Raw genomic sequence first — 18,542 nt, 5'->3', positions numbered from 1 at the left:
AGAAAACTGGTCGGATTAAAGACGCTGAATCTGGATGATGGTCTTCCAAATGGAAAAGCGTGATATTTACAGTTATCGTAGCTTGCTATTTCTAGCCAAGTTCAGTTGAACTAAGTAGCTTTTGACAAATGGCCTCTTAGTGAGGTATTATCTTCAAATTGCTCTATTAAGAATAGGTTTATTTTTCATTCAATTTGAAGGAAAACTTCTTTGCTTACAAATTGTCAAACAACCAGATTAAAGGTGTTGTAAAGGTCGTCGAAGACTCCCTTCAGCGAAGAACGAACGGGTCTAGTGACGAGTTCAGACCAATCGGGATAGTTTGTGCCTGGCTCGGCAGAGTAACACTATTAGTAAGAAGGCCTAACGAAAGACCTAAAAAGAAGGTCGTAAGAAGGTCCGAACTGAAGAGTAGAGAAATCATAGCTACAAAGGAGACTAATTTTTAATACGTGTTTCCTTCGAATATAGGGATAAAATTTGATATATGAAAATATGTGAGGTACTGTTGAGAGATACTATTGAATTGAGCGGACTAAGCTAAGCAAGAAACTTTTTAGAACTTTAATTATGACCTCAAGTGAAAGTTTTAGAAAAAGAACATTCTTTGCGATCTAAACCTAATTTTATTGGGATTAAATAGTTAATTTTTTCCAAGCAGTTACGAGAAACTAAGCAAACATATTCCAAAAAAGTGAGCTAATATACGGCAACCCTTGAGAATGAAAGATGATAGCCGAACCTCTGAACCCATCTCTGCTTTTGGAATAAACGAGACAACGGTATAACACCGTCCATTAAAAATTTTGCTCGTTTAGTATAGATGAGTTGATTTGAGTATAGGGGTGAGATAACTGCAAAAATATGAGAGATACAGTTGAGGTAGGCCTGACTTATCTGTTCTAGGAAGTAACGATAGTTTAGCGAACGATTAATGATCTCGTTAATTTTGTCCTCTATTGTTTAAAACTGATAGTTTGGAACATTTTTTAATAGAGTGCCCTTACTACAGTCCCTTAGGTATCAACTTTTAATCAATATACATTGAAAATAGTTTCCCTTTTGACATTCCGCCCTAAATTAGATTTACTGAATTTGTGCTATTTTGTTACTCAAGCTTTGGAAAAGCGACAAAAAGCAGATGAAACATTAGGCTCAAGTAAAGAGTCTCAGTTGAACTTATTAATTAAAAATTAAATTGAACTAATAATTTTAAGGGAAAATTTTATTTTTATATTCATTTATGTTTGTATTATATTATTTTATTACTGCATTGTTTTATTTTAGTTATTCATTTCATGTTGCAGTTTATTATGTTTAACCAACTCAATAGCAGAAAGTTGTAAACTTATACACAATAGATTATTATTCTATTTTTCTATTCTATTCTATTCTAATCTTGTCCTCGAGGTGAGCATATTCTTTCTTATATATCAGACTTGTTGCGGATTTTCACGATCTTCAGCGGTTGATTCTTCAGTTTGACCTAGAGAATATTCCACTTAGATTTCTATTTTCACATTGATTTGAACGAAAGGTTCGGTAAAATGTTAGTGGAAGTTGCTTTTCTACTTTGAAGGGTTTCTGGAATAACTGGATTAAATTAAATAATCTTAAAATTAAATAATCTATTAAATAATCTTAGGAGCCCTGGTCCAGTCTATTAGTAGAATACAAATAGTAGTAAAGTAATCGCCTATTTATTCAGGCGGGGCTTAATGTCCAACTACCATTTACTGGGTGTCGTGGACGGAGGCGACTAGCAAACGTACTTTACTATTTTCTCATTTAACCATTAAATAAAATCCAAGGCCAAGACCGGGAATCGAACCCAGTACCACAATGCATATTAGCTTTGCAGGTCTCGCCTCTTAACCCGCTCGGCTACCGTGGCGCCTTAGAATACAAATATTTTAAATGCATAAGTTGTTGTAATGCCTCAATAATCAATCTGTCACATTAATGGCACAATAATATTTTTTGTTGTTTCCTCTAGGTGGTATGGGGAGATTCGTATCTGGTAGGTTGTGGTTACACATACTACAAAGATCCAAGGAAGAATGGTTACGTTAAACTATATGTCTGCAATTATGGCCCTGCGTGAGTCTATTAATAACATTAAAAATAATTTCAAATTTTGTTATAAATTTACCCATAAATCCTATTTAATTGTCTATTCCCGAAGAGTAATCCTTTTTTGTGCACCTTCAAAAAGCACGCTCCAATCACTTCTGTTATTCTAAGCCGTCAATAAGTTCAATGTAACACATCAACTGTAAACTAAAGATATTTAGTACCAAGTTTCTACATTGTCTGTATACCAAAGCATCCTCACGCTAAAATTTGTACATAGAAGATGAATTCTATTCTCTCCTCACATCCTGAACTATAAGTTAATATGAATAGTCAATTCGTACATGGATACATTCTCAAAAAACATACTTGCGTTCATTTAGTAACTATTTGGAACTCTAAATAAAACAAAGAAATAATAAAATAAATGAAATTCATGATTACTCAAGGGACTGGCCACTCTCTCGAAACTAACCTTAAGCAATAAAAACTAAATACAATGTCTAATTGTGTCAATTGCATTATTACTCGAATTATGGAACTCATCTAATGCTTCCTAACACATGCCTCTAAAAATCTTTAAAACCAAAATGCTCTGATGTATTTCCGTTTACCGATGCTCCCTTTTTCCTTGCCAAACATGGCAATTCAATCCGATCTCAATATTCAAAATTATTGATTTAATCCGATCGCGTTACTAGCTCTTTTTCTTGCACATCATAACAGTACTGAATTCACCTTCATTCCTCTATATCCATGAATCCCTCTAAGTGTTAGTACGATCCCTTGTGTAGTACCTGCAGTGAATATTATGGAGTGTCACCGCTGGGTGGTTCTCTTTGTCTGCCAGTATATGCCAAGCCATTTATTTTTACTCTTAAGAAGACGAGCAGTTATAAAATGTATAAAATAAAGTTACAGAAAACAATTAGTTTCGGAATGAATAATAAGTTAATTCATAAAAATTGTCCTGCAGTTAATAAAAAGAGAATTGAGATAATTATATTTTTATATCATTTGAAAGGAAATTTTAAATTAGATTAATTTAACACTGTGATAGACCAACTTATGATGACTATCTAATAAAGTGCAAAGTAAACATTTTTTTTTTTAATGTAATAAATTTTTCGTTAAAACAACTTATAAAAAATTATTTTGGATTTGAATTTCAGTGGGAACGTCATTGGTGAGCCACCATATATTGAAGGAACTCCTGGCTGTGATCGAAGTGATTTAAAACCTTCAAGCAGTTACTTAGGCCTTTGTGGTAACAATTTTTAAAGCAATTTCATTTTCATTTTTTCTTACTCCTCACAAAAACAAAATATTGTAATTTCTGATAATTTTCCCGAAATTATTCGTTTTAACGTCTCTTGAGAACGAAAAACGATTTTTAAAATTTGTTTTGTGAGTGTTGTATTTCCATTGCAACTAAATGTTCAAAGAAAATATTTCTTTTACGTGCCTCTAGAGAAGGCTACAACAACGTTTTAGTCATAATCAGTAATTGGAAGTACTACATTACAGAATCGTTTTTCGCTTTTTTGAGATTTTCTCTATAAAAGCTCCTTATTTTTAAGTTGATATATCTAGGTCTCATACTTATAAGAATACTACTTAGTTTCTATAAATTTTAATTTTTACAGTTTCCGGGGTCGTTTTTTGCGAGGGGAATAGTTTGGCATCCGTTTAATTGCCATTTTAGCGTAAAATTACCTGTTATTGAAAATTAAGGGCAGTCGATACGCAACCGAAAGTCTCTTTACAGAATAGATTGTTCCGTTCTAGCGAGTTTCACGAAAATAATTACATAAAATGCATACGTATACTACTAAAGTCAAGAAACTTTTTAATACAAATTCTAAGTCAAGTAAATACAATATATTTACATAAACTGTGTTAGTAGAAACTCCTGAGTGTTCAAGTCCTATTTTTACAATAAAACTTACATAATATATTTACAAAAATAACTAATTTTCGTTTCTAAGTAATAAACAGTTCTATAATAGTAATCAATTTTAAAATTTATTTCTAGTTCGAAGACAATCGATATCAGAAAGTACAAACGATTAAATGAGGCGAATCAATTTCTGAGTTTTAGAAATCTTTTTGATTTTAGTTTCAAAAATTTGGATTCTTTTTACTATTGAGAAGGAAGCTCAAATGTAATCCAGACCCATATACGCGTTTTGCCTATCTAAACAATAATAATAACAACTTTTGTCTGTACATCTTCGTGTATATCATTGTAAAGATATTATCCTCTTTATTTAACAACTGTTTCAGACTTCGTTGACTATTGAGGATCACTGCAAGAAACATAAAGGGCCTTAGAGAGGAAAAAATCAAGTTTTCAGTAATTAATTATTTCTTGAGTAATTGATAATTTTGACAATTGTTTTATTTATTTTAAGAAACTTTAGATACCTAATTATATAGATTGATTTAAAAATTTCAAAAAATATTTAACGTTTGATAATTATTGTCACACTAGCAATGATGAGATGGCACTGTTATCATTTTTTAAATGTGAAATATATGTATTTTATTTTTTGACGGAGACAAAGCGCATTCCTTGATTTAACGTTTGTATTATTATTATTATTTTAAATGTGCATCAATCTGAAAATTAGTGAAAATATTTACTGCTTTCCCTTTATAAAGAAGTATATTATTTGACTGAAGTAAAAATTTATGTTAGCTGATGTCTTGAAATTCGAGAATAAGTAATTAAATATCATAACAGTTGCAAAAGAAAAAATAATTTTCTTCTACCTGTAAAGATGCATTGGCAATGGGAAAACTGAGGTGTTAATAATAGTACAACTGTACTTTTAGAATGGCGAAATACTCCAGCACACGGTTGGCATGCCGAAGATTAAGAACAGCATTTGCCGATCAATGAAACATTACTGCAACCAGCAACTTATAGGAAGAATGGTACAAAAAAATTGTGAGGAAGGGTACTGTGGTACGGCTAAACCCTTGCTAAAAAATATTCATTTAAGATTTGGTCAAGGTGCGTTTGAAGCCGAATAAAAGAAACACTTTGTAACTAGTTTCCAAAGTATATTTTAACTTCTTTAAGATATGAACAAGCTAATGTAGCAGATTTAGCAGTGTTCTTGCAACTTATAGCACAATTTTTTTTTTTACAAATGTTTTTGTTTTTTCATAAAAGATATTTAATTGTGACTTATTTTCTCCTAACTTCAATGGCAAATCTAAACCCACATAATGTTTATATCTCCATTTAAATATAATGAAGGTATATAAGAAAAAACAAAATTAACAAATAACTTTTTTTTTTAAATTAAAGTAATCAACTTACACCTCCTGGTCCGATCTTCTGGTAAGGAAAGAACCTCACTCTATACGCAATACGGAAACATTGATTTTTAGATATAACAGAGTGAATTAGTAGAGGACCAGATAACTGAAGTAACATGAATTGGAGCATGAATTTTGAGGTCTCGAAATAGAGTTCTAGCGGAGCTGCTTCAGTTCTTCTTGAGCTAGAATCTCTCAGTGCATTGTTCCAGTACAAGCTTTAATATCTCGGGAAAATGGCGCCTGGAAACACTGGGTAGGCCAATTACCTCTAAATTTATGGATACGCTTTAAGCGAAAGCCTGTGTACGAATACAGTGCCAGGAAAAAGTGTTTGACACTGAGGGTTAGTACTTCATTATTTAAGTGTTAATGTGAGTGGTAATTTATAAGCAGTGAACTTAAAGAGAGATTTAGTGGATTAGGCAAGCGATGGTAAGGTATATGGAAGTGGGTTTTTAAGATGTCAAAAAAAGTTTAAATACATTTTTTTTTTTTCGGAATTGGGTCATATTTGATCGATACCTTGTTTTGTAACATAGTTGGAACAACAATATTTTTGAAATAACGTAAAATAAGTTGTTAAGGAAAATTGTCTAAATGACTTTTATTTGTAGAGTGGGTATTTCGCGGATGAAGGATACTACACATTATTTTGTTGGATACGCTTTAAAACATAAGTGCCGCAAAAATGTACGTAATTTATAAAAGAGAAGGCCACTGAGCATAGCATGTTGGATGCGCTTTAAATCAAAAGATAATTATTGCAACAATAAAGTCACTGAAAAAGAAAGCCAGAGTCCTAACCAAAATACTAAGATACTGGGTGCAGATACATTTTAATTTATAAAAGAGAATGTGCCAGTAATCTCAGTATGTTGGTGGCGCTGCAGAACAAAACAACAATGCTTGAATCTTCAAAGGCATCTAGGTGTATTCACTGAGTAAATAATCACCATGAAGTGATTCTTCTAGATTGAAGCAAGGCAGTAAGGATAACCTCGAATATATTAAAAAGTAAATATCTGCTGAATTATTTATTGGGCTGCTAATTTACAATATACATGTTCATCATTAAAACCTTTTTATAATTTCCAAGAGGACGTTCAGGCCAAAAAGTAGAGAATATTTTATTCTATTCTCTAATTATTGTTTATATTCAAACTATTCTCCGCTGAATATATTACATTATTATTGTCTTCAAAGATGATCTATTGGAGTATTAGAAGTTTATTGTCAATAATAGATACATAAAAAATTTGCTTCTAATTTTTCTTTTAATAATTCTGTATGCACAGATCGCAAGTAACTATGAATAGTTATCCAAGCGGAGTATTACGTTTGACAAAGTACTAAATAAAATTAAGAATTAAATGAAATATACATAAAAAATGTTATATTAATCATAAAATTATCAGCATTGAGTAAGAAATTACTCCAATAAACTATGGACTAGAAGATACAAAAAGAAACTTCAGTACACTAAAGGTAATTAAAAAAATCTTTACTGAACATTACTTCTTGAATAGGTTGGAGGCAAGAATAAAAAATGAAGAGACCAAATGTCACAAAATGTGGGTTATGTATTATTCTAGAGAGATCAAGAAACCAGGGATACCTACCCTACTAAAAAAAGGTAAATGGAAATGAAAGTAAGCTAACTAGAGGATTAATCAAATTGTTGAAAAGAAAAATAAGAAATGAATGAATACGCGACAGCAAAACAAGGTCAAAACAAAGACAATCATGTTGGATGGATTAAGGCCTACTTCTCTAGGCATTAACATGTTTGAGCATATTATTCACTTCAAAGTGGATTGCAAGGAAAATCCACAAAGTTGAGTGTGCGAATTACATTCACTGACCCGCCGATTTCAGTACCGCGAACTACATTCACTAACCCGCCGATTTCAGTACCGCGAACTACATTCACTGACCCACCGATTTCAGCACCGCGAGCTACATTCACTGACCCACCGATTTCAGCACCGCGAACTATATTCATTGACCTGCCGATTTCAGCACCACGAACTATATTCACTGACCCACCGATTTCAGTACCACTGTAAGCTTGATTTATGCCAGCTCATTTGTTGGTATACTTATTTTTATTTTAGAAAAAATAAAACCCGCACTGCTATTAATTCTTTGGTAGTTTTGCATTTAGACAATAGATCGCGGCTTTCTTGACCACATGTTGTACCATTTATCATCTAACTTTCTTTCTTTATTACAACTGCCTATTGGCAACAAGAAAATATGATTGCATACAATGTATAAATTGAAAACGGCTTGAAATATTTGATTGAACACCATCCAACGATAACCATCATAAGTCGGCTGCCACAGGATACCGTTGAAGTGAGAATTTGAAAAATGCCCTTTTCTATCATGCGATCAGATGAACGCGAGACCATCGACGCTTCAGTCTTCGAGAAGGATTTGAGGGAAGAGTAGTATTAATTATTATGCATTATATACTCATTTGGAATGCCCAAATAGAAATTTCATCCTAAACCGTTTTGCAGTTTTAAAGCAAACAAATATGTGTGAAATTTCCGCACGATTTTCACTAAAATCAATCCACATAATTGATTTTTTAGTCTTAAAATTTGTGTGCGAGTCCTTAGAGAATTCACAAATTCAAAGCCCTTTCCTGGAACGGTTTTTAGAAAAACTGCAAGAACAGAAAAAAAATGTTAAAAATGTGATTGGGTCCGATGTGGCCAAGTAATACCATTGTTTTTCTCTCCTTTATAAGCATGATTTTTTTGTTTCTAAGGGGTTTTGTATTTTCGTCCATCTACAGGGTCACCAGGTAATTATTTCAGAATCAAACATGAATCAAATTCTCTACACATCCACCTATGATAATGGATGAAAACCCGACACCGCTCAGAAACAGTAAAATCATGCTTATTAAGAATGGACAGAACTAATGAAAAGAAAAAAGCTAATTACTTCTAGTTTCCGAATTTCTTCAATCAAGGATTTTAAAAAAAACATTAGAGTCCTTCAAATTAACAACACTTTAGAACTGTTTTTAGAAAAATTTTATATTAGTTTATCATTATAATTTACGTTAGATTCTTTTACGTTGGGTTTGGAACAAGTGCATCTTAGCCCTCCGGTCAACTATTCTTCCTGAGATCTCAGGTGTTAGTTCTGGTCTTTCTCCCAGCAATGACGTCCTCTGAATGGTTCGATGGCCCCGATATCGTAGGTAGTTATACTAAATCTTTTATGAAATGGTGTAACTAAAATAGAAGTTTAGCTTGAACTTGAACCTGAGGTCATCATGTTCTGTTTCAAAAACCTAAATTGAAGGCCTACATCCTATATTATCTACAATAAATATCTCACCCTCTTTTATTGATAAGTAATTGCAGTAATCATACTAACATTACTAAACGGTGGAAACAATACTTTCTGATAATAGTAAATTTTCATTTTTTACACAAATCGCCCATAAGGAAATTTATCGGCTTAATGATATTTGATCTATTCTCTGATTTAAAAGTAGTAAAAACGAATGGCGAAAAAGCTAAATGAACTATGTTTTGAGAATACTACTGCACTTGATGTTTCAAGTTATGGTCGGTTATATTTTCCTAAGTACTTATTTTGTGATCGTCTGGGGTGGTTTTTTGGTTCTTCAGGTCTGTTATACAAAAAAATCACTCGGGTTTATTATGAAGTTCAGGTGAACACCTGAAACCGGTAAAAAATCCACAAAATGAAAATCATGGAAAAAAATCTAGATTTATCGTATAATAGCTAAACCAACAGATCATAAAACTTAATTTTACAATTTGTACACAAAAATGAAAAATAAATATATTTACATGATTATAAAATTTAAAATTATGATTACTCTAGCTATCCAGTCGTCCAAACAAATGGTTCAAGTCGTTCTTCAATTGGAAGGGCATTATTCAACTTTTCTATAGTTTCTAAAGTTTTATTCAAAGATAAATGGCATTTAGCTATTTGTGCTGTAAGATCATTAACTTTGGATAAATTTTCTGCATGTTTGGCATATGTTTTTTGCCTCTGCGCAATCACATTAAATGTACGAGCAACTTCAGTATCTATCTGGAATAACAATAGCATTTCATTAAAATTTACTTTTTACATTGAAAAATATAAGTAAATAATGAAGTAAATAATTACCTCTTTTATTTTATTACCCAATTGGTTCTGATCCGTAGCAACTAGATTTGCATTTTCATTGAGATATTTTTCACATCTCAAACACAATTTATACAATGAATTAGGATCTAATCTCTCTAAAATTTCTGGATCTCTAGGAGCAGGCAGATTTAAGGTACCACGCATTATTGGTAGGAACATAGGTATTTTCTAGAAAAAATTAAATTTATTTTATTCACTGTATCCTTACCTTGTTTATACAGGACTACTAAAATGCAGAGTTTTTTCCTCCCCAAAATAATCATTTAAAAAAAGTGGTGCTGCACAGCTAAAAAGTCTACAGCGTCAGGATTCTATCATTACTGACCGGCTACGAACTTTCATCCATCTTAAGAGCAAGTTGAAAAAACAGGGCAGAAAATAGCAATTTTCAAATTAGGTCATTTTCTGACCTGTGGTCGAAACAAATAGCAACAAGAAAACAAAGAATTAATAAATTAACTTATTCTGTTTCAACTTCGATATACAGCAGTACATTTTCACAAAATTTTCTTGACACATGAAAGGGTAATTCCAGACAACAAGTTTTAAATAAAAAATTAGCTAAGGGTATTTGTAGAACTTCTTAACACTTTCTCAAATGAATTTTATAAAGTAGAGAACATGTCAGAGTTAAGAGTGAACTGAGGTGTTCATTCAACAATTCTGACAGCTTTTTCTAAGTTTCATTATTGAAAAAAAAATGCTCACAAATATACGAAGTGTAATTGTTATTTTTAATGATTATGATAAAATATGAGACGGGACAAATATGAGGAACCTCCCACAGGGCCGGAATCGGCCCGCAGTCTGCCAATAACTAACCGAACTAACCACCATTTATGCTCACTTACGTTTGCATACATTTACCTGAATACTTTAAAAGGTATTTTCTGTACAAAACAGTTAAAGGATCATTTACGTTGGAACGGACAGGCTTTTTGGCAATTCCTTATAAGGTGTTAATTTTTTTTTTTTTTTTTTTTCTTACAGGATTACAAATAATGCTTAGAACATAGGTTCATAAATCTGTCAAATGAAAAAAGAAAACTTCATTAAATAAACTGGTCCACACAGCTAAAAATAGATTATCTCTTTCACAACGAATCAATCTACTTTAATATAAGTTCATCTATAAGACACTAATAATCTAAAATGATCGTAGTTCCAGGCAAAAAAAAATGAATGTGAAACATTTATGTATATATAATAACAACAGATGTAGACTTCTTTTAAAACTTTGGAATTTAAACCTTGATCAATTTTTATTGACAACTACACACTAATTTCATACCTGCAATCTCAAAATATCTGGATCCTTATCATTTTCACCTTTGGATGGCGCTTTAACAACTACAACATTATGGGCCCGGAGTGCAGATGATTTCCGAAGGACACCTTTTCTACTAACAGATACAGAAGGGCTTGCTCCTAACGACTTTCCTCTAATAAGGTGACTTCCTTGCTTCACTGGCAATTTGGGGGAATCTAAAAATTTAAAATTATTTAGCAACACTTAAATATTAAAATATGAAATATATTCATTTCAAAAACTCACCTCCAATAGGCTTGTTAACTGTATATGAAATGTATGGCAGGTCAGAATCAGAACAAACACTGAGCCCAGGAGAACAACTCCCTGGGCGAGATCCTTCAATGCTATCTCCATCCGTTCGTTTGGGTTCTGGCACTGATTTACCTCGGCGAAGCTGTCCAATTCGAGTGGATTTACTATTCGACGCTGACGCAGCTTGACTACTCTGTTCTGATCCCATTTTTCTCAATTGAATCGCCTATTTTACGTGATATGTACATTTCATCTTAACATTTAGGCAAATAATTTACTTAATGAAAACTAAATGAAGTGAACTGGAAACAGAATTCTTAAGAACAAGTTAATCACAAAATAATGTTAGTCTAAATACACCTTAACTCTGGCTGTGAAACTTCAAACTATGTATACACAAGTGAACAGTGAACGACTGAACATGTACAAAATAAGGTAACCTTCGTTTTGATCAGTTGTATTTCTACAGGCAGGTTATAGTAGTCTCAACATCGCTAGTTGCTAAGTCCTAAGTAGTGCAACTAGGTCAAATATACTGTTAGTTAAATTCAAGTCACGGTCGAAACAACAAAATTTCAGGTGATAAACTTGATGTAGTTGTAGAGAATATTCATTTGTAAATTACCTTATTATATATTAGTTACTGTAGAATAATTTACTTTCAGTAGGTTACTGGCAGGCCAGGAATGATTACCGACTTGCTCAGTAAATTTTTTCTTAAGAAGGCATCATGTTTTGAGGTAAAAAATAGAATCCAGTAATTTTCATATGTAGTTTTAACGACATAACTGCTCTGTGATTTTTCAATTTGACAATCTGTTGTAATCTGAAAGAACTCCGCCTTAATTCGCTATCACTGAGAAAACATAATATATTCTACAAACATAATTTCCTTAGCTATAAGTAAATATTATTGACAGAAATTTCATTCTTAATGAAAGCAGTTAGATCATGCTGAATAGTTTTTGATTCAATTCTTTGATAGGTAGTAAAAATAACAGACAATAACGACTATAACAGACAGATTTTATTAAAAGTAAAGTTCCAAAAAACTCAATTAATACTTTCTAAAAACTGAAGTAGTCAGTATATGAAGAATGGTTTGTTTTCTATTTGATGAAATCTTTTCTTTTTTTAATGTCATTTTCTTTAAGTATATCTAAATGCATTTTAACGTTTAATAAATTTTTCTGCAAATAAGGTTTAGAAGATTCAGTCAAGACTTAGTCAGATTTAGAAGATTATGTTTCAAGACAATACGTTGAAAAATTTAGGAATATTGAATTTTATTTTTGCTCAGTCTCGGTTTTTTATTAACTTATTTTATTAGAGTTGTGTATAGGATAATCTTAGAGTCAGTCTATCTGTCTTGACTTAAAATGCTCATAGTAACATCTATTGGTGTCTGCCTAATGTCTAAAAAGCGCCTATCAATTTGAGATAATCGTGAATAATAGGCGTATGTAAACCCTAATAACTAAACTGTAAACTATTTCAATAAATGTTATCATTAATTCTAAGGGAAGATCGCTGGTCGAGCAATTGGATGCCATTTATTTTGCTTTCGTATCGTTGATTATAACACCTATTTTTTTTATTGCAGCTTCTTTTATTTTCCGAAATACCTCTTTTAAGTTAGGCATTCTTCGGCATACGACATTAATACCTTATGTACTGGCATGCGTATGGGTACACTCTTATACAGTATATACCCACTGACGACTACTCCAAAATCACGAATGACTTTTTGAAGAACAATGTTAAAAAGGAAAAATGAGGGTGCTTCGCCTTAGCTATTGTATTTTCAATGGTTGCTCTCACTTAACTATCACTTTCGCAGTGATTCCTAGTGATCTACAACTTTCTTCTGCTCAGTTTTTCATATATACTGATTCAAAATCATGAAATTAGTGGTGATTCCCTGTCCCATACTCTTTGGATGTCTATAGGCGTTATTACCCACATTCACGAGTCTTTGCCTCCGCCAACAATGATCGACAGATATCACTTCAGTGATAATGTTTACATAGGTCCTACCTAATAGTATTACAGCCCACTTTGAGTAAATAATTTGAAATTAATCAGAATAAGAATTTCATTAAATAAATTACTTGAACACTTAATTCAGTTTCTGAAAAGTACATGAAATCTTTCTTGTCAATTAAGAATTACTAGGAAAAATTAATAGTTATTTGTGTTATACGCTTGTAGATTAAAAATATACATTGTATAATTTAATTTTATCTTTTATTTTATTTTTTTAACATACACAGCGGGTAATCTCCTTTGATTCTGCTTTAGAAATATTCATTAGTAAATTTTCCAGCATAAAATATTTGTTTTTGTTTTGTTGTTTTTTTAATATCTGCACTTTGAATTAATTTAATGTTTTAAATTATATCATAATTATTCATGATTCACTTTCTCTTTTTTTTTAACAATGCAATTAATATTAAAATTATCAAAATGACAAACTGTCTTAGTAATTGGGAAATTAATACAAATATTTTTCCGAAGGATGATTAAACTTTAAGAATATTTTAATTATTCTAAATTTCTGGCTAGTAATTTTCAGTATAATATCCTATTTCAAATTTGAATTTGACATCAAAATCATGTGATGATTAAAGTTAAAATATTAAATTTCATTGAACTTAAGTCTCATGTATGTAGGTAAGAATTTTTATAAAATAAGTTTGTTTAAAATGCAAAGCAGTTTCTTTTAATTTTTACTTGATGATGTAAGTGCTATTAAAATTAAATATTCTGACCAAGATAATTATTTTAGTGTTTAAGTGAACTGGTTTAATTTTAGTTCATTTTACTAAATAAAATATCGTTTCTGGGTTAAGAACAAAAGTTGTTGAATTCTCCCTAACTACTACCAGTTTACCTAATTCAGTGATTAAAGATCTTAATTATCAACCATTCAAAAAATTGTGCCTTTATAGCGCCAGTGATTAGATAATATTCTAAAAAGGTCACTTGATTACAATTATTTGTTAGTGTAATGAGAGACTTGTTAGTTATCAGATAAAAATTTTGTGTTAAAAACATTGATATTAATATTGGCAGTAACTTCTTTCAAGTGGTTGTCGGAAAATAATTGTTTTTTTTTTTTTTATTTTACTTTGTCCAGAGTTTTTAGCCTCTAGTGGAGACTGTTTGTGATCATGACGAAATCTGTGGTAAGATATTGCTTAATTGCAAACTAAAGCTGTTTTAGTTGCACATTTAAATTTTTCGTACAAACTCTATCTCGCTTGGATTAAAAAACAATTTTAGTGTTAATTTGAGTTTAAAATATTGAATTAAAACTTGATTTAAAATTTTTTAACATTGTTAATTAGATTTAATCGTTACATAAAAATCTCCAAATTCACTAAGCTTAAGATTTTTTAAGCGCTACTACGACCTGACAGTAAATATACCAGTACTAAGTAGTTATCTTACGTAGATTAAAAACATTTCGCCTTGAAAATTCATGCTCAGTGATGTATCGTTCTCTCCTTAAAAACTATTTCAGTACAATAATACCCTCTATATTATGTAATTATAAGTTTGAAAAAAAAAAAACTTGATTGAAATACGAATTTACTGAACAAATACATTTTGTGATTGTCAAAATCCTGAATCGCGTCTCTCAGTAAAGAATGAAGTGCTGCTTTACTTGGTAGAAGTGCTCCATTGCTGCTCCACAACAGTGACGTTAAATACTATTATGATAGTGCTAAGTGGTTAAAGACATTCCTCTCTGGGGCGGGTGTTGGTCTAGTGGTTATAAGAGCGAGGCTTTGTAAGTGGGAGATTCCCAGTTCGAATCTCGCGTATGACTACTTTCTATTTTTTAGACAAAAAAGGTTTATAGTAGAGTATGAGCTTCCGCCCCCGTCCACAGCACCTAATTGGTAGTTGGAAGTTAAGCCCCTCCTGAAGAAATTTACTTTACTTACATTCCTCTCAGTTGTTGATTTTTACTTCTACATCCATTGAATGAATCTGCTATTTGATTCATAACGTAGACAACGTTAGGTGGTACTAAATTATTGTTAAAATTTAAAGTTCAAACTTTTAAACATTAAACTTTTTCTTCAAAGAGGATTTAGTATTTGGAAATTAAGTAAGAGAATTGCCGTGAGTATTGCCTACCACATTTTTTTTTCTTCTCTAAAAACATTGATACATTTCCTGCTTCTTGACCAAATGGGAACTGACATTATCACAAAAAACATATTTTTTTCATTATATAAACAATTAATTAATATTAATAGATTATATAGGATGCAAGCCCTCCATGACTAAGTTGGATTATGAGGAATTTGCTCCGATTTTCGGTCACGGCCGGGGAATGTTTTATGAATAATAATAAAAAAAAAAGAATAAAGTCTTTTAGCCATTTCTGGTAAAGCACGCTTCGTCAGCCATACCAGATCGATAGTCGTGATGGGTATGTGCAAGAATTTGTCCTTAAAAAATGCATAAATTGAGAGAGTAGACCCCTAACACGCAGATAGACTGCAGTAAATACTCTTTCTAAATCGTTACTAGTTTTACTAGAATTATTTCTTTATTCCTTTGATTGATTCATAGACAGTGAAATTATTAATAGATGATCTCTTAGAAAAATTTCTGATTACATCTATTTCAAAATAGCTAAAATATATCCATATATAACCGTATATATCCAAATTAATTAATATTTCTGAGCTCGAAAGAAGTAATCGTAAAGATAATACATGAAAATTAATTATTTGAATTAATTGGTGCTTTTACAATATGTTTATGTTAAGGAAAACTTCATATTTAGACAATACTTTTTTTTTTAACTGTGATAGTCCTTTAGTAAACAATTGTGCTCAGTGCCCACGTCCTCTTCAGCAAAGCTATAAGTTAGGATGGTTATTCTAACCTGGTTAGAATGGAATCTGGTTAGATTTCCACAGAAAGAAAACTCTGTCCTTTTCCTGAAAACCTATCAACTCTTATAAAAAGGATTTTCACAAGCCAATTGAGAGCTGCTAGTTTTATATAAATAAATAACAATGCAGTTCAATATCGATTTAATATTAATTCAGTTCTTATACTAAAGTATTTAACTGTTTGATAATCGATCTCACTTAGCCCTTTTAGAACTGTATTTTGCATTTTTTTTTTTTTTTTAAATACAAATTAAGTCGCTTTAAGGTATTAAATTCTATTTGGAGATGAGTCGTAAGTACGGTCTTGTTGTTTACAACAAGATATTATTTTCTCTCATTACAGACAATAAATACTAATTGCGGCCCCACACAATATTGGTCCAGTATCACTAATGATTAATTTTTTTGACTACTTCACTCCATTAAATATATTTCTTCATAATTATTTTCTTTTTGATTAGTTTGTTACAATATTATTTATCTAATGCTTAAACTAATGAAAAACCTGTTTCTGGAAACTAGCCCTTCCTAGCTATTTTTACTAAAGTGCAAGGTAGTGGAGCTAAAAATGTTTATTTATTCTTGCACCTATTCGTACACAAGCAATTTGGTATAGTACTAAACTAAAATTGCTAAGCTTGCATTAAGTGATGTAGCTGGGAATCAAGGTACTCCACACCACTCCTATCCAAGAAAGGATACCATCTCGGCGTCCCAGAACAGTAGAGGGTGTTATCGTACGACGATTACTGCGGGCGTTGCGACTCACCGTGTACCTGGTCTTCTGCATGCGGTGGACTTTTCACTGTAGCAACTCGTCAGGATAGACCACAAAAAGGTGGTCCCGCTTTCAACGTCACGCCGTTGGTGACGGTTGTGGATTTGTAATTGAACTATTCCAGTTCGGTTAATAATTTAGGATTTTTATTTGTTGAAAAATTAGTATAAATTTGGATTCCTTAAATTAGGTGCTCTCACTGCAAAAAATAGTGATTTTGAATTATTATTTCAAGAAATGTCCTGCCAGTTAGTGATAATTTTTGCTTAGAAAAATGAAAATATAAAAATTAATTTCTTTCTTACAATAATTAATATTGCATTACGAAATATTTATTTTTTACTTGAAACTTTCAAGTAGAATAAATATTCCAAAACATTTGTGTTGAAAATACTCGAAAATATGTAATTCGCAGAAATAAGAAAAGTGATTTATACAAATATTTCTAGAGGACAGATGTATACGTCGTAATTTTCAATTAAAAAATTAGCTTCTTTATTTAATGAATATGTTTGTGTTGCAGGGCTCAACTGGATATCCAAAACGTGCTAGTACTGAAAAACTTTTAGAAATATTTAATAAGGTACGTTGGATTTACGATATGTGTATGGATGTTTTAACTTAAATTTTTTACGATAAATGAAAGAGGTTAGTAGGCCTTGAGAAACTTACGCAATTAAAGAGGGTTATCCCTTTAAGCAAAAAGGTCATTTGGACTATTACATATTACATAAAACTCTTTATTTTTTTTTTATTTTTATTTTTATTTTTTTTTTTGTAATTATCATAATTTTGTAATTTTATTTCTTTGTGGGACAAAATTACCGCACCACTTATTTTTAAAGAAAAATTTTGAGTGCAATTTTCTTTTTTTCAATGTCACAGATAGATTACAATGTAGTTATATTTGATTTTTTTGATTTTGTTTGTTTTTAAGACATTAAATAAACTCTGCTGATCAAAATTTTCCAACCCAGAAGTGTATGAATTTTTTAATCAAATAAAAACAAAAAAATTATTTTATTATTTCAGTATGCTACTGTGCACAAAAATGGTGAACTTTATATGAGTGGCTCTGATTTTGTTCGAGGATTTCTGAAACTACTGCCACATGATAATTATAATGAACAGTCATTAAAATTACTCGCTGGAATTGTTGACACTAGCAAGGATGGGTAAAAATATTATTTACTTATTTTTCCGTTTATTTATACTAGTTATTCTGCAATAGTAAATTATTTTGCTAGTTTTTTTAAACATATTATCTACCTAGCTTAGGCTATCTGATGAATTCATCATCTATATTTCACGCTATATTTATATAAATCTCCCCCAAATTGCCCAAATTGTTATTGCTGGAAAGTTTCTGTTTCCGTCGATTAGGACACAAATAGCATTACAGATGATAGCAGTCAGCATTACAAATGATCGTAATAATGAGTGCCCCTAATGTAATACGAGTATATACACTCGAATATATATTGTAGACATATAGTTTCTTTTTAATTTAAGTTATATAAATAAAGTATATTGTATTAATCGTTTCAGATTTTGTATTTCTGCTTTCTGTATTTGTAATTTTGATTGTATTTATTTGTTTGATTCAATTGTTTTTCTTCTGTTGCGATACAATTTAAGATTCAGTATTGAAATTTTTTGAGTCGGATACTAAACTCTTGGCAGA

General features: G+C 31.1%; 3 protein-coding genes across 10 annotated transcripts in view; 2 read left to right on the top strand and 1 right to left on the bottom strand.

Annotated features, from left to right (window-relative positions):
- LOC141453491 (venom allergen 5) overlaps nucleotides 1–5,268 on the top strand; it is a 30,173-nt gene extending 24,905 nt beyond the window's left edge. For both annotated transcript variants that reach the window (XM_074126823.1, XM_074126822.1), the window contains 3 exons: nucleotides 1,997–2,100; nucleotides 3,246–3,340; nucleotides 4,360–5,268. In XM_074126823.1, the coding sequence (XP_073982924.1) occupies nucleotides 1,997–2,100; nucleotides 3,246–3,340; nucleotides 4,360–4,376 (216 nt within the window). In that variant the 3' untranslated portion in view covers nucleotides 4,377–5,268. The remainder of the gene's footprint in view (nucleotides 1–1,996; nucleotides 2,101–3,245; nucleotides 3,341–4,359) is intronic.
- Nucleotides 5,269–6,425: 1,157 nt separating this feature from the next.
- BORCS5 (BLOC-1 related complex subunit 5) lies at nucleotides 6,426–11,582 on the bottom strand. Of its 3 annotated transcripts, none has more exons than XM_074126820.1 (5): nucleotides 11,153–11,582; nucleotides 10,889–11,082; nucleotides 9,577–9,765; nucleotides 9,249–9,498; nucleotides 6,426–9,114 (listed from the first exon to the last, which is right to left on the bottom strand). In XM_074126820.1, the coding sequence occupies exons 1-4, from the start codon at nucleotides 11,367–11,369 to the stop codon at nucleotides 9,283–9,285; spliced, it is 816 nt and encodes a 271-aa protein (XP_073982921.1). In that variant the 5' UTR covers nucleotides 11,370–11,582; the 3' UTR covers nucleotides 6,426–9,114; nucleotides 9,249–9,282. The 3 variants fall into 3 exon arrangements, with proteins under 3 accessions (XP_073982921.1, XP_073982922.1, XP_073982920.1); XM_074126821.1 differs by having other exon boundaries at nucleotides 9,278–9,498; XM_074126819.1 differs by having other exon boundaries at nucleotides 6,426–9,498.
- Nucleotides 11,583–11,604: 22 nt separating this feature from the next.
- aralar1 (calcium-binding mitochondrial carrier protein aralar1) overlaps nucleotides 11,605–18,542 on the top strand; it is a 28,551-nt gene continuing 21,613 nt past the window's right edge. The window contains exons 1-4 of one of the 5 annotated variants that reach the window (XM_074126813.1): nucleotides 11,605–11,740; nucleotides 11,827–11,901; nucleotides 17,382–17,441; nucleotides 17,891–18,033. In XM_074126813.1, coding sequence (XP_073982914.1) covers nucleotides 11,848–11,901; nucleotides 17,382–17,441; nucleotides 17,891–18,033 — 257 coding nt within the window. In that variant the 5' untranslated portion in view covers nucleotides 11,605–11,740; nucleotides 11,827–11,847. Of the gene's footprint in view, nucleotides 11,741–11,826; nucleotides 11,902–14,162; nucleotides 14,350–17,381; nucleotides 17,442–17,890; nucleotides 18,034–18,542 lie in introns of those variants that run through there. The other 4 variants (XM_074126817.1, XM_074126816.1, XM_074126818.1 and 1 more) reach the window with 4 other exon arrangements.

This window comes from Rhodnius prolixus, unplaced genomic scaffold (assembly GCF_049639745.1).
Source record: "Rhodnius prolixus isolate KJV_2025 unplaced genomic scaffold, Rpr scaffold_3, whole genome shotgun sequence".
In the NCBI taxonomy this organism is placed as follows: Eukaryota; Metazoa; Arthropoda; class Insecta; order Hemiptera; family Reduviidae; genus Rhodnius; species Rhodnius prolixus.
The sequence above is the reverse complement of the archived record's forward strand: the minus strand, read 5'-3'. Positions and strand labels throughout refer to the sequence as shown.

Bases quoted from the DNA above. Each gene is read 5' to 3' on its own strand.
- BORCS5 (XM_074126819.1), bottom strand. From the start codon at position 11,369: ATGGGATCAGAACAGAGTAGTCAAGCTGCGTCAGCGTCGAATAGTAAA. The intron at 9,766-10,888 runs GTATGAAATTAG...AATTTTTTCTAG, and splicing joins CAGATATTTTGAGATTGCAG to AAAATACCTATGTTCCTACC. The intron at 9,499-9,576 runs GTAATTATTTAC...TTGTTATTCCAG, and splicing joins TGGGTAATAAAATAAAAGAG to ATAGATACTGAAGTTGCTCG.